Raw genomic sequence first — 13,231 nt, 5'->3', positions numbered from 1 at the left:
CCAAGAAACACCCGAATATAAGTGCATTTCCCGACAATTTCCTGGGGTAAGCATTACCCAAATATTAGTCCTGATTCACACCCAGTTAACAATACCATAAGGGTTCGGTGTTAGCGCTGCCTTTACCGCCTTTTACTACATGTCATCGCTATCACTTATCATATTACCGGCGTGCCGGCCTTGATATAAACAGCAAAACTCTTTGGTTGATACATGTGAGTGACTGGAAGGCATACTCGATCAACAGCCATACAGGTCACACTGAGGGTGGCCGTATAGCAACTTTATCACTGTTACAAATATGCGCCACACTGTGAACACACATCAAACAAGAATGACAAACACATTTTGGGAGAACAGCCGCACTGTACCACAACATAAACACGACAGAACAAATACCCAGAATACCTTGCAGCCCTAACTCTCCACCTCCACCTATGCAAGGGAGGCGGGGTTTGGTGGTAGCCCGGAAGAGTCAGGGCTGCATGGGATTCTGGGTATTTGTTCTGTTGTATTTATGTTGTGTTGCAGTGCGGATGTTTTCCCGAAATGTGTTTGTCTTTCTTGTTCTGTGTGGGTTCACTGTGTGGCGCATATTTGTAACAGTGATAAACTTGTTTACAGCCACCGTCAGTGTGACCTGTACAGTATGTATGCCTTGCAGTCACTGACACGTGTTTGCAGAAACCTTACAGAACATGTGGCTGAGACTGTATGCTGTATGTTTGATGAAAAGGTGGACGCTATGACTTGTGTTCATAAAAGCCAAATACAGAAATGTCCGGAACTGTACGCTGTTAGTACAAGATGTAGAGGGCATCAAAGACAGTGTCAACACGGCACACATTGAACATTGTTGTTTGGCTGAAAACTGACAGGTGTTCGCGGGAATGATTACCGTTGAATGATTTCCTTGAAATTTCGGAGTCTCCCGGAAAATTCGGGAGGGTTGGTAATTATAGCAAATATGACGCTGTCAAGCGCCATTCATATAAAACTCGCGGGGTCACACTAACACTAAATTTACATATCAAGGTGCGGGCCGCAAAATAACGTCTTGCGGTCCAATTGTGTCTGAGACCACTGATTAACAACATAAAAAAAAACAACAATTTAGGTCACAAACTCAATTTTATCTGAAGCATCCATCCATCCATTTTCTACCGTGTGTCCCTTTCAGGGTCAAGGGGGTGCTGCAGCCTATCTCAGCTGCATCCGGGTATTTAAAAACAATTAACCTAAATAAAATCCATCCATCTTCTTCCGCTTATCCGAAATATACATTCAAAAGGGGAAAAACGCCCCAAAAAGGATGACTTAAGTTTGAGATTTTTTTTTTTTGGAAGATAGAATTCACCAACACACCAGATATAGCCTCATTACATTTATGCTAATAGCATGTTGGCACTAAGCACATTACAATGATTCAATGTATTTTAAAAATTAACAACAAAAAAAAAAAAAACAATTTGGGTAACAAACTCAATCTTATCTGAAGCATCCATCCATCCATTTCCTACCGCTTGTCCCTTTCCGGGTCACTGGGGTGCTGCAGCCTATCCCAGCTGCATCTGGGTATTTGAAATAATTTAACTAAACAAAATCCATCCATCTTCTTCCGCTTATCTGAAATATACATTTAGAATGGGGAGAAAAACCCAAAAAGGATGACTGAAGTTTGAGATTTTTTTTTTATTTTAAAAGAAGTGAAGTGAATTATATTTATATAGCGCTTTTCTCTAGTGACTCAAAGCGCTTTACATAGTGAAACCCAATATCTAAGTTACATTTAAACCAGTGTGGGTGGCACTGGGAGCAGGTGGGTAAAGTGTCTTGCCCAAGGACACAACGGCAGTGACTAGGATGGCGGCAGCGGGAATCGAACCTGCAACCTTCAAGTTGCTGGAACGGCCACTCTACCAACCGAGCTATACCGCTGAACAACATAAAAAAAACTACAATTTAGGTATAAAACTCAATCTTATCTGAGGCATCCATCCATCCATTTTCTACTGCTTGTCCCTTTCAGGGTCAAGGGGGTGCTGCAGCCTATCCCAGCTGCATCCGGGTATTTAAAAAAAATTTAACTAAATAAAATCCATCCATCCATCCATCTTCTACTTATCTGAAATATACATTCAAAATGGGAAAAAAAAAACCGCAAAAAGGATGACTTAAATTTGAGATTTTTTTTTTCAAACATAGAATTAACCAAAACAGCCAATTTTAACCTCTTTACATTTTTGCTTATAGCATGTTTGCACTACGCACATTACAGTGATTCCATGTATTTTTTAAATGAACAACATAAAACAACAATTTAGGTAACAAACTCAATCTTATCTGAAACATCCATTCATCCATTTTCTACCGCTTGTCCATTTTGGAGTAGCGGGGGGGTGTTGGAGCCTATCTCAGCTGCATTCGGGCGGAAGGCGGCGTATACCCTGGACAAGTCGCCACCTTATCACAGGGCCAACACATATAGACAAACAACATTCACACACTAAAACATAATGCATAAAAATGACTGAGTGAAATTAGTTTTGGTCTGCAGATGATCTGGATGGTGCAACTTCCTGTGGACCGTTTTTTAAAAAGTGTTGATGTGTAAGGGTAACAGGAGTGAGTAAAAACCAGGGAAGCAACTAAAATGTGAATTTTAACATATTTTTTTCTTCATAAAATAAACTTAAAAGTATATTTGGTATTAAACATCTAATGAAAGATTTCATTGATTATACTTCATGATAAAGTCGAATTTTAGAAAGCGGGAGCAGGCAACAATTTTTTTTCATCAATGTTTAATGAATTTATTAGTAATGCAATTAAATCAATGTGCGAGACACTTGGCTTATATAAAACATTTTTTATTGTGGGGTTATACATTATATTTATCTTTTAATCTCCAAAAAGTAAGTGGTTGATTTGGGTAGTGACTGATGTAACTGGTGTCGTGTTGAAGTACGCAGGGACATACGAACATTTGTTTTAGACGCAATCCAAAGAAATATGTTGGATTTCTTTAACAATGCAATTTAAAAATGACAAAATGATCCATCACATGGCTGGATTACTTGTAACACATCAAATAAAAACTTTTAATCTCCAAAAAGTGAATAATCAATGTTGGTTTTAGAAGTAATAATATATATACACATATATACATACAGAGTATATACATGTAAAGATCCATATAGATATAAACTGTATATAAATATACTGTATACATATATACACACACATATATATATATATATATATATATATATATATATATATATATATATATATATATATATATATAGATACATGCACACACACACACACACACACACACATATATATATATATATATATATATATACACACACACACACACGCACTCTTTGCATATATATATATATATATATCCATCCATCCATCCATTTTCTACCGCTTATTCCCTTTCGGGGTCGTGGGGGGCGCTGGCGCCTATCTCAGCTACACTCGGGCGGAAGGCGGGGTACACCCTGGACAAGTCGCCACCTCATCGCAGGGCCAACACAGATAGACAGACAACATTCACACTCACATTCACACACTAGGGCCAATTTAGTGTTGCCAATCAACCTATCCCCAGGTGCATGTCTTTGGAAGTGGGAGGAAGCCGGAGTACCCGGAGGGAACCCACGCATTCACGGGGAGAACATGCAAACTCCACACAGAAAGATCCTCAGCCTGGAATTGAACCCAGGACTGCAGGACCTTCGTATTGTGAGGCAGACGCACTAACCCCTCTCCCACCGTGAAGCCCATACATACATATATATCTATATATATATATAGATATATATGTATATCTGCGATGAGATGGCGACTTGTCCAGGGTGTACCCCGCCTTCCGCCCGATTGTAGCTGAGATAGGCGCCAGCGCCCCCCGCGACCCCGAACGGGAATAAGCGGCAGAAAATGGATGGATATATATATATATATAGATATATATATATATATATATATATATATATATATATATATAGCCAGGTGTACTTTAGTAAACCTGCCAATTTCGAGAGTGGTACTGGCTACAGGGCTGCCAGCTCTGGCTTTTGGCTCAGCGGCCAGCACACTCGCCTCTCACGCTGACGACCAGGGTTTGTGTGCCCTTGCGGAATGGGATAAAGGTGAAGTGGCTGAACCACCGGGGTTACATATACATGGTTAAAAGTACATCTGATATGTATTCTGTGATTATAAACTAAATAGTGTCATATCAGGTCATTATGTATTGTACTGTTGATAATTAATAATAGTATTATGTCTGAGTGATGAGGCAGGAAATGTTTCTGCAAATTTTTTATTCATTATTTATTAAGGACCGAATGTCCCTTTCGGACAGAGGACCCTATTGTATTTTTTAAGGTTTTATTATTATTATTCCGCCATCCCTTCGAGCTGTAATTTGACCCCCTTATTATGCTACAAAACTCACCAAAGTTTACACACACATCAGACTGGCGAAAACTGCCATCTAATAAAAAAAAATTAAAAAAACAACTCAAAATTGCGCTCTAGCGCCCCCTAGGAAAAAAACAGACAGAACTGCTTGTAACTTCCGTTAGGAATGTCGTAGAGACATGACAAACCTCTATGTAGGTCTGACGTAGACCTAGATTTCATAAAATGACTTCCTTCAGCTAAAATCAACAGAAAGTTGGCAAAAACCCCTTCAAAACAAAAGTTTCCTATAAAATGTCATTTTTGCCTCTTTGAGCTGTAATTTGACCCCTTTAAAATGCTTCAAAACTCACCAAACTGGACACACACATCAGGACTGGTGAAAATTGCGATCTAATGAAAAAACCAAACCCCAAAACTCAAAATTGCGCTCTAGCGCCCCCTAGGAATTAAACAGACAAAACTGCTCCTAGAAAGAAAACACAGACAAAACTGCTTGTAACTTCCGGTAGGAATGTCGTAGAGACATGAAACAAAAACCTCTATGTAGGTCTCACTGAGACCTACATTTCATTCATTTACATCCTTCACCAGAAATTAATAGGAAGTTGGCAATTACCCCTTCAAAACAAAAGTTTTGTAAAAACCTGTCACCTTTTTTAAAACATTATCTCCTCTGAGCGCCTTTGTTTTTCTAACTGCTCCAGTTTTGATTTTACGAGCCTTCAAAGAACGGCTACGCTGATGCTGTTGCCGTCTCAAGATGGCCGCTTAAAAGCAGGAAGCACCAGCGTGACCACACAATGCAGAGAAGGTAGGTACTGTGCGGGTAAAGATATGTTGACTGGGTGAAAGAAGGAGGGACCAGTTTGACTCCAGGATACAGAGAAGGTAGGTAATGTGCAGGTAAAGATATGTTGTCTGGGTGATGGCAGGAAGCACCAGCGTGTATGGGTGACAGAAAGAAGCACCAGTGTGATCCCAGGATGCAGGGAAGGTAGGTAAAGTGCAGGTAAAGATATGCTAAATGGGTAAAGGCAGGAAACACCAGCAAAAGTCGGTCCCGTCCATCGCTGCTTGCAGTTTTAATTTTTCAGATCAATATTGTTTCGGAGATGCTATTTTGTTTGAACTGTGTAGACGGAGAGTATTTTTGGTTTGTTGCGTTCAAATTAAGGAATCATTTTAATTTTTTTTAAATGATGTTTTGGGTGTATACAGTAACTAATGTATCTGGTGCTGTTGTTAAGTGCGCAGGAAATGATGAGGTTTGTTATAATACAACACAAAAAGACAGAAAACGTGGGGATTTATTTAACAATCCAACTAAAAAATGACTAACTAGCTGTCAGCATCACGTGTCACACACATTGTCCAAGAATGTAAACATGTTTCGTCCTAAAATCACAGCCTACAGTGAAGTATTGTGTCTGCTGTCCGGCGATGCAACAGTTAATTTTAAAAGTGTGGAAAAATGCTGTGTGTAAGAGGGATTTGTAGGAGTAAGTAATATGTGCAAAAACACTATTCATTAAACATAAGCTTAGAGTGGAAGGTCGGAAAAACATAAGAAAGTTAACAGCATGTCATCAGGTGTTTAAATGTAAAACTGTGCATTTTAAATCCCCACGGGGCACTAAATTGCTAATTACAGGCAGCGTGCAAGAGCTTGTACACCTACAATTATGTGAAATATATCATTTGTCAGCTGTAAATGTGACATTTGTGGTTTTAAATCCACGCACTCCTCGCTGGAATGGGTGTGGGCCCAGCGAAAAGTGAAGAGTCTGCATTTGCAGTTTGGATGTAAGTTTAAAGTCACTTGCTCACGTGCAAAGTGTCCTGGAACTTTGTGCTGGTGTAGAGCACGTGGAAACCTTTTCTACTGACGCTGTCGTCCGAGTGAAATTTCAACAGCAGGGCATCCCCGGCGGAGTAGATTTCCTCTGGAGTCTGGAGGAGGGGAAAAAAAAGATTCAGGGATTTTAGCACACTGCAAAAACTGAAATTTAAATAAGATTAAATATCTCAAATAAGGTTGCTATTTGCTTATTTTTTGTCTGATAAGATCAATCAATCAATCAATCAATGTTTATTTATATAGCCCCAAATCACAAATGTCTCAAAGGACTGCACAAATCATTACGACTACAACATCCTCGGAAGAACCCACAAAAGGGCAAGGAAAACTCACACCCAGTGGGCAGGGAGAATTCACATCCAGTGGGACGCCAGTGACAATGCTGACTATGAGAAACCTTGGAGAGGACCTCAGATGTGGGCAACCCCCCCCCCCTCTCGAGGGGACCGAAAGCAATGGATGTCGAGCGGGTCTAACATGATACTGTGAAAGTTCAATCCATAGTGGCTCCAACACAGCCGCGAGAGTTCAGTTCAAGCGGATCCAAGACAGCACCGAGAGTCCCGTCCACAGGAAACCATCTCAAGCGGATCAGCAGCGTAGAGATGTCCCCAACCGATACAGGCGAGCGGTCCATCCTGGGTCCCGACGAGCGGTCCATCCTGGGTCTCGACTCTGGACAGCCAGTACTTCATCCATGGTCATCGGACCGGACCCCCTCCACAAGGGAGGGGGGGACATAGGAGAAAGAAAAGAAGCGGCAGATCAACTGGTCTAAAAAGGAGGTCTATTTAAAGGCTAGAGTATACAGATGAGTTTTAAGGTGAGACTTAAATGCTTCTACTGAGGTAGCATCTCGAACTTTTACCGGGAGGGCATTCCAGAGTACTGGAGCCCGAACGGAAAACGCTCTATAGCCCGCAGACTTTTTTTGGGCTCTAGGAATCACTAATAAGCCGGAGTCTTTTGAACGCAGATTTCTTGCCGGGACATACGGTACAATACAATCGGCAAGATAGGCTGGAGCTAGACCGTGTAGTATTTTATACGTAAGTAGTAAAACCTTAAAGTCACATCTTAAGTGCACAGGAAGCCAGTGCAGGTGAGCCAGTACAGGCGTAATGTGATCAAACTTTCTTGTTCTTGTCAAAAATCTAGCAGCCGCATTTTGTACCAACTGTAATCTTTTAATGCTAGACATGGGGAGACCCGAAAATAATACGTTACAGTAATCGAGGCGAGACGTAACAAACGCATGGATAATGATCTCGGCGTCTTTAGTGGACAAAATGGAGCGAATTTTAGCGATATTACGGAGATGAAAGAAGGCCGTTTTAGTAACGCTTTTAATGTGTGACTCAAAGGAGAGAGTTGGGTCGAACATAATACCCAGATTTTTTACAGAGTCACCTTGTTTTATTATTTGGTTGTCAAATGTTAAAGTTGTATTATTAAATAGATAGTTCTTCTCACTAAGCAGATTTTATGTTCGAGTGTTTTATTTAAGTGTTTTGGTCCTAAATGATCTCTGTAAGATATTACAGCTTGTTGCTGAGATGTGATGACCTATATTGAGTAAAACATGCTTGAAACTAGAATATCAACTGTTGCAAAGCTGTGTCATCAACACTCACAAGTATAAAACTGCTTTTTTAAAGTAATCATTTACTTCAAGCATTAAAGGCCTACTGAAAGCCACTACTACCGACCACGCAGTCTGATAGTTTATATATCAATGATGAAATATTAACATTGCAACACATGCCAATACGGCCGGGTTAGTTTACTAAATTACAATTTTAAATTTCGCCCCGATCTATCCTGCTGAAACGTCGCGGTATGATGACAAAGTGCGCATGACGTCACGCATTGTAGAGGACATTATTTCCAGCACCGTTCCCAGCTATAAATCGTCTGTTTTCATCGCAGAATTCCACAGTATTCTGGACATCTGTGTTGCTGAATCTTTTGCAATTTGTTCAATGAATAATGGAGACGTCAAAGAAGAAAGCTGTAAGTGGGAAGCAGTGAATTGCGGCCGCCTTTAGCAACACAAACACAGCCGGTGTTTCATTGTTTACATTCCCGAAAGATGACGGTGAAGCTTTACTATGGAACAGAGATGTCAAGCGAACACAGTTGGATTGGACCACACACACAAAGTACAGTGTATTATGCAGCGATCATTTCGAAAGATCGTGTTTCGAAGAGGGTTCCTTGCGAAGGGCAGAGATGGGCATCGCCACCACCCGTCGACTGGTGCTGAAGAAAGGTGCGGGGCCGACCTTCAGGTTGTACAGGTACGACCATATAATCTCACTAAAACACTAGTAACACAATAAGCAGATAAGAGATTTTCCAAAATTATCCTAAATGTGTCTAATAACATCTGAATCGCTCTGCCGTCTATTTTTTTTTTTTTTCCAGTCCTTCACTCTCACTTTCCTCATCCACGAATCTTTCATGGTTAAATCGTCGCTTTCTCGGCCCGAATCGCTCTCGCTGCTGGTGGCCTTAATTGTAAACAATATGCGGATTTGAGGAGCTCCACAACCCGTGATGTCACGCGCACATCGTCTGCTACTTCCTGCTACTTCGAGTACAGGCAAGGCTTTTTTATTAGCGACCAAAAGTTGCGAACTTTATCGTCGATGTTCTCTACTAAATCCTTTCAGCAAAAATATGCCAATATCGCGAAATGATCAAGTATGACACATAGAATGGACCTGCTATCCCCGTTTAAATAAGAAAATCTCATTTCAGTAGGCCTTTAAGAGCCTTATATGAGTCTTATAATGAAGGCAACACATGATGTAAGTGTCTATATTATCCTACTATAAAAAAAACAACAACCATGTGTCGGCTGACACAAATCTACGTTAACAGAAATGTTGAAATGTAACACAATAAGCAGATAAGGGATTTTCCAGAATTATCTTCGTAAATTTGTCTAATAACATCTGAATCGCTCCCACTGTATAGTCTTTTCCCCCCCTTTTTTTTTCTAGTCCTTCACTCTCACTTTCCTCATCAACAAATCTTTCATCCTCGCTCAAATTAATGGGGGAATCGTCGCTTTCTCGGTCTGAAATCGCTCTTGCTGCTGGTGGCTATGATTATAAACAATGTTCAGATGTGGGGAGCCCTACAACCCGTGACGTCACGCGCACATCGTCTGCTACTTCCTGTACAGGCAAGGCTTTTTTTATCAGCACCAAAAGTTGCGAACATTATCGTCGATGTTCTCTACTAAATCTTTTCAGCAAAAATATGTCAATATCGCGAAATGATCAAGTATGACACATAGAATGGACCTGCTATCCCCGTTTAAATAAGAACATCTCATTTCAGTAGGCCTTTAAAAAAAAAAAATCATGATGCCGACCAAGCGCATATCAATTTGTCAAGATAATGGCACTATCATTTACTTCATTTAAGAATATTTTTCAACATATTGAGCATTTTTTTCTACCAAGAAAATTGCACCCGTTATTAGTGAGAATATACCTATTTTAAGGTATTTTTGGGTTCATTGAGGTTAGCTCATTTTACTTGTTTTGGAAAGTCTTGACAAGCCGAATTTTTGTGTTCCATTGGCTTGCCCCTGACAGTTTGGTTGTGTTTTAGTTTTTCCTCTGTGTTGGTTATATTTCCTGTCAGCGCTCCTGTTTTGGTTCTGTTTACTGTTTGTCTCCCTGTGTGCTGTGTCCCCTCAGCTGTGGCTGATTGGCACCTGGCCACACCTGGTGTCAATCAGCGAGATAATATTAAAACCTGCTTTGTCTTCCACTCGGTGTTGGAGTATTGTCGTGTCGATGTCACCACTACCTGTCATTGTCGATATCGCTACAGCTACTACCTGTCGTGCTACTACTTGTCTTTGTCGCTGTCATCGTAGCGATAAGCTGTTCCTGTTAGCTATTTGTAGTTTGCTTTCTCCTCCTAGCTCTTTTGTTTCATGTTTTCTTGTTAGCCATTGCTGGTTCCTGTTTTCAGTTTTGGCTATACCTAGTTCCTGGTTTGTGTTTTTTACCTTTTATTTTGAACATTAAATCATGTTTTCTCGGACAAAGCCTGCCTTCTCTGCATCTTGTGGTTCGTCACCAACATCATGTGACAATAATTTTCCTTAGTTCAATTAAAAGACCCCTCATTTTCGTATTTTTTTTTCTTGTTTTTGAACACTGACTTTTTGCAGTGCAGAGAGTACAATATTCCTCTCATACGGTGAAATGAGGATGCCTCATGTGGAGCCCTTTGTGGTTTTTGGTTCATACATGCAATACACACTGCAAAAAGTCAGTGTTCAAAAACAAGAACAAAAAAATACAAAAAATGAGGGGTACTTTATTTGAACTAAGCAAAATTATCTGCCAATAGAACAAGAAAATGTGGCTTGTCAAGACTTTCCAAAACAAGTAAAATTAAAGCTGCAAGCAGCGATGAACGGGACCGACATTTGCTGGTGTTTCCTGCCTTTAACCATTCAACATATCTTTACCTGCACATTACCTACCTTCCCTGCATCCTGGGGTCACACTGGTGCTTCTTTCTTTCACCCATACATGCTGGTGCTTCCTGCCATCAACCAGACAACATATCTTTACCTGCACGTTACCTACCTTCTCTGTATCCTGGAGTCAAACGGGTGCCTCCTTTTTTCACCCAGTTAACATATCTTTACCTGCACAGTACCTACCTTCTCTGCATTGTGTGGTCACGCTGGAGCTTCCTGCTTTTAAGCGGCAATCTTGAGACGGCAGCAGCGCAGCAGCATCAGCCCAGCAGTTCTTTGAAGGCTCGTAAAATCATAACCGGAGCAGTTAGAAAAACTCTTTGCGCAACTTTAAATCAGGAGGGTTCAATCTCTTTCCTGTGCGAGTTTGAAGCAGACACAACAAACGCGCTCAGAGGAGATAATGTTTGAAAAAAGGTGACATGTTTTTACAAAACTTTTTTTTTAAAGGGGTAATTGCCAACTTCCTGTAGATTTTTGCTGAAAGATGTCAGTTAATAAAATGTAAGTCTAAGTGAGACCTACATAGAGGTTTTTGTTTCATGTCTCTAAGACATTCCTACCGGAAGTTACAATAAGTTTTGTCTGTGTTTTCTTCCTAGAAGAAGTTTTGTCTGTGTTTTATTTCTAGGGGGCACTAGAGCGCAATTTTGAGTTTTGGGGTTTGGTTTTTTCATTAGATCGCAATTTTCGTCAGTCCTGATGTGTGTGTCCAGTCTGGTGAGTTTTGAAGCATTTTAAGAGGGTCAAATTACAGCTCAAAGAGGCAAAAATGACATTTTCTTGGGAAACTTTTGTTTTGACGGGGTGTTTGCCAACTTCCTGTTGATTTGTGCTGAAGGATGTCAGTTTATAAAATGTAGGTCTAAGTGAGAACTACATAGAGGTTTTTGTTTCATGTCTCTACGACATTCCTAACGGAAGTTACAAGAAGTTTTGTCTGTGTTTTTTCCAAGGGGGAGCAAGAGTGCAATTTTGAGGTTTTTTTGTTGTTTTTTTTATTAGTCCAGTCCTAATGTGTGTGTAAAATTTGGTGAGTTTTGAAGCACATTAAGGGGGTCAAATTACAGCTCAAAGGGGCGGCGGTATAATAATAATAAAACCTTAGAATACAATAGGGTCCTCTGTCCCAAAGGGACATTCGGTCCCTAATTAGCTAACCTCAATGGACCCCGAAATACCTTAAAATAAGTATATTCTTACTAATAACAAGTGCACTTTTCTTGGTAGAAAAAAAACGTGACCTTTTTGCTCAATATGTTGAAAAATATTACTAACAGAACATAACAAAACATGATCCGGACCACGCATAGTAGTTCATTGTCATATAAGATATTGTATTTCTATACAATATTTCTTATCTAAAAGTTTGTTTTTCTTTTTAGAGTTAAAGTACCAATGATTGTCACACACACACTAGGTGTGGCGAAAATATTCTCTGCATTTGACCCATTTAGAGGTCATGTTACGGTTAAAATTGTGCTGTTTTTTTTCATTTTAACAGGAAACATAGATTCTGATTGTTTTGGGTTAAGAGCTGCGTCACAGAACCAATTTGTCATGTTCTGTGGTCATGTTTTTTTTGGTTATGTTCTGTTGGTTTTTGGACTCTTTTAGTTCCTGCTTGCGCTTCCTGGTTTGTTTTGTCACCATGGCGACCCATCAGTCTCACCTGCCTCATTTGTTTGGACTCACGCACCTTGTTTTCCCGCAAACGACAGGTGCGTGAGTCCAAACGAATGAGGCAGGTGAAACTAATGGGTTGCCATGGTGACAAAACTGCAGTGGAAAATTTCTGTCCTAGGGTTACCGCTAAACTGAATGCATCGGGAGGGACACGACATAAGAGGTCAAGTCACCCAGACCAAGTGCTAGTTCTGTTGGTGGGGTGACATTTGAACATTGGACAGTTACATAAGTTGTTATGCTACAATCAGGCCATCAGGGAGCGTATAAATAAGAAGTGAAGACCAAGTCTGATGTGCGCATTTCTTAATTCTTTCACGAGGGTCCGCCATCTTTCGTCCCATGAGACTCTGTCTGTAATCATATCGATTCAATCCAACTTTGTACCATCTGATTATGAGTAAATAAAATCCTGTAAAAAATTCTCTATTGTTTCTGTTTAAGATTCTGACTTTTCGACTACATAAAATTGGCGTCATGAACAGGATGACTTTTCCACCACATAAAATACCAAGCAGGAACTAAAAGAGTCCAAAAACCAACAGAACATAACCAAACAAAACATGACACAATTATGCTCGCAAGTTGAGGCACTACTCTATTCTCAAAGTTGTATAGTCACTAGACCAATAATCAAGGACCTATGGACAATTAGTTGGTAAGTTGCTAAGATAATTTGCTTGACGGCGTTCGGGACGCTCACCTGTTCCCCGAGCACTAATCAGAGGCAG

General features: G+C 40.3%; 1 protein-coding gene across 4 annotated transcripts in view; it reads right to left on the bottom strand.

Annotated features, from left to right (window-relative positions):
* Positions 1-5,729: 5,729 nt before the first annotated feature.
* LOC133535838 (bone morphogenetic protein 1-like) overlaps positions 5,730-13,231 on the bottom strand; it is a 46,654-nt gene continuing 39,152 nt past the window's right edge. For all 4 annotated transcript variants that reach the window (XM_061875810.1, XM_061875811.1, XM_061875808.1 and 1 more), the window contains one exon: positions 5,730-6,390. In XM_061875810.1, the coding sequence (XP_061731794.1) occupies positions 6,256-6,390 (135 nt within the window). In that variant the 3' untranslated portion in view covers positions 5,730-6,255. The remainder of the gene's footprint in view (positions 6,391-13,231) is intronic.

The sequence above is a fragment of the Nerophis ophidion genome, linkage group LG17 (genome assembly GCF_033978795.1).
Source record: "Nerophis ophidion isolate RoL-2023_Sa linkage group LG17, RoL_Noph_v1.0, whole genome shotgun sequence".
Taxonomy (NCBI): Eukaryota; Metazoa; Chordata; class Actinopteri; order Syngnathiformes; family Syngnathidae; genus Nerophis; species Nerophis ophidion.
Note: the sequence above shows the minus strand (reverse complement) of the source record. Positions and strands in the feature narration are given on the sequence as shown.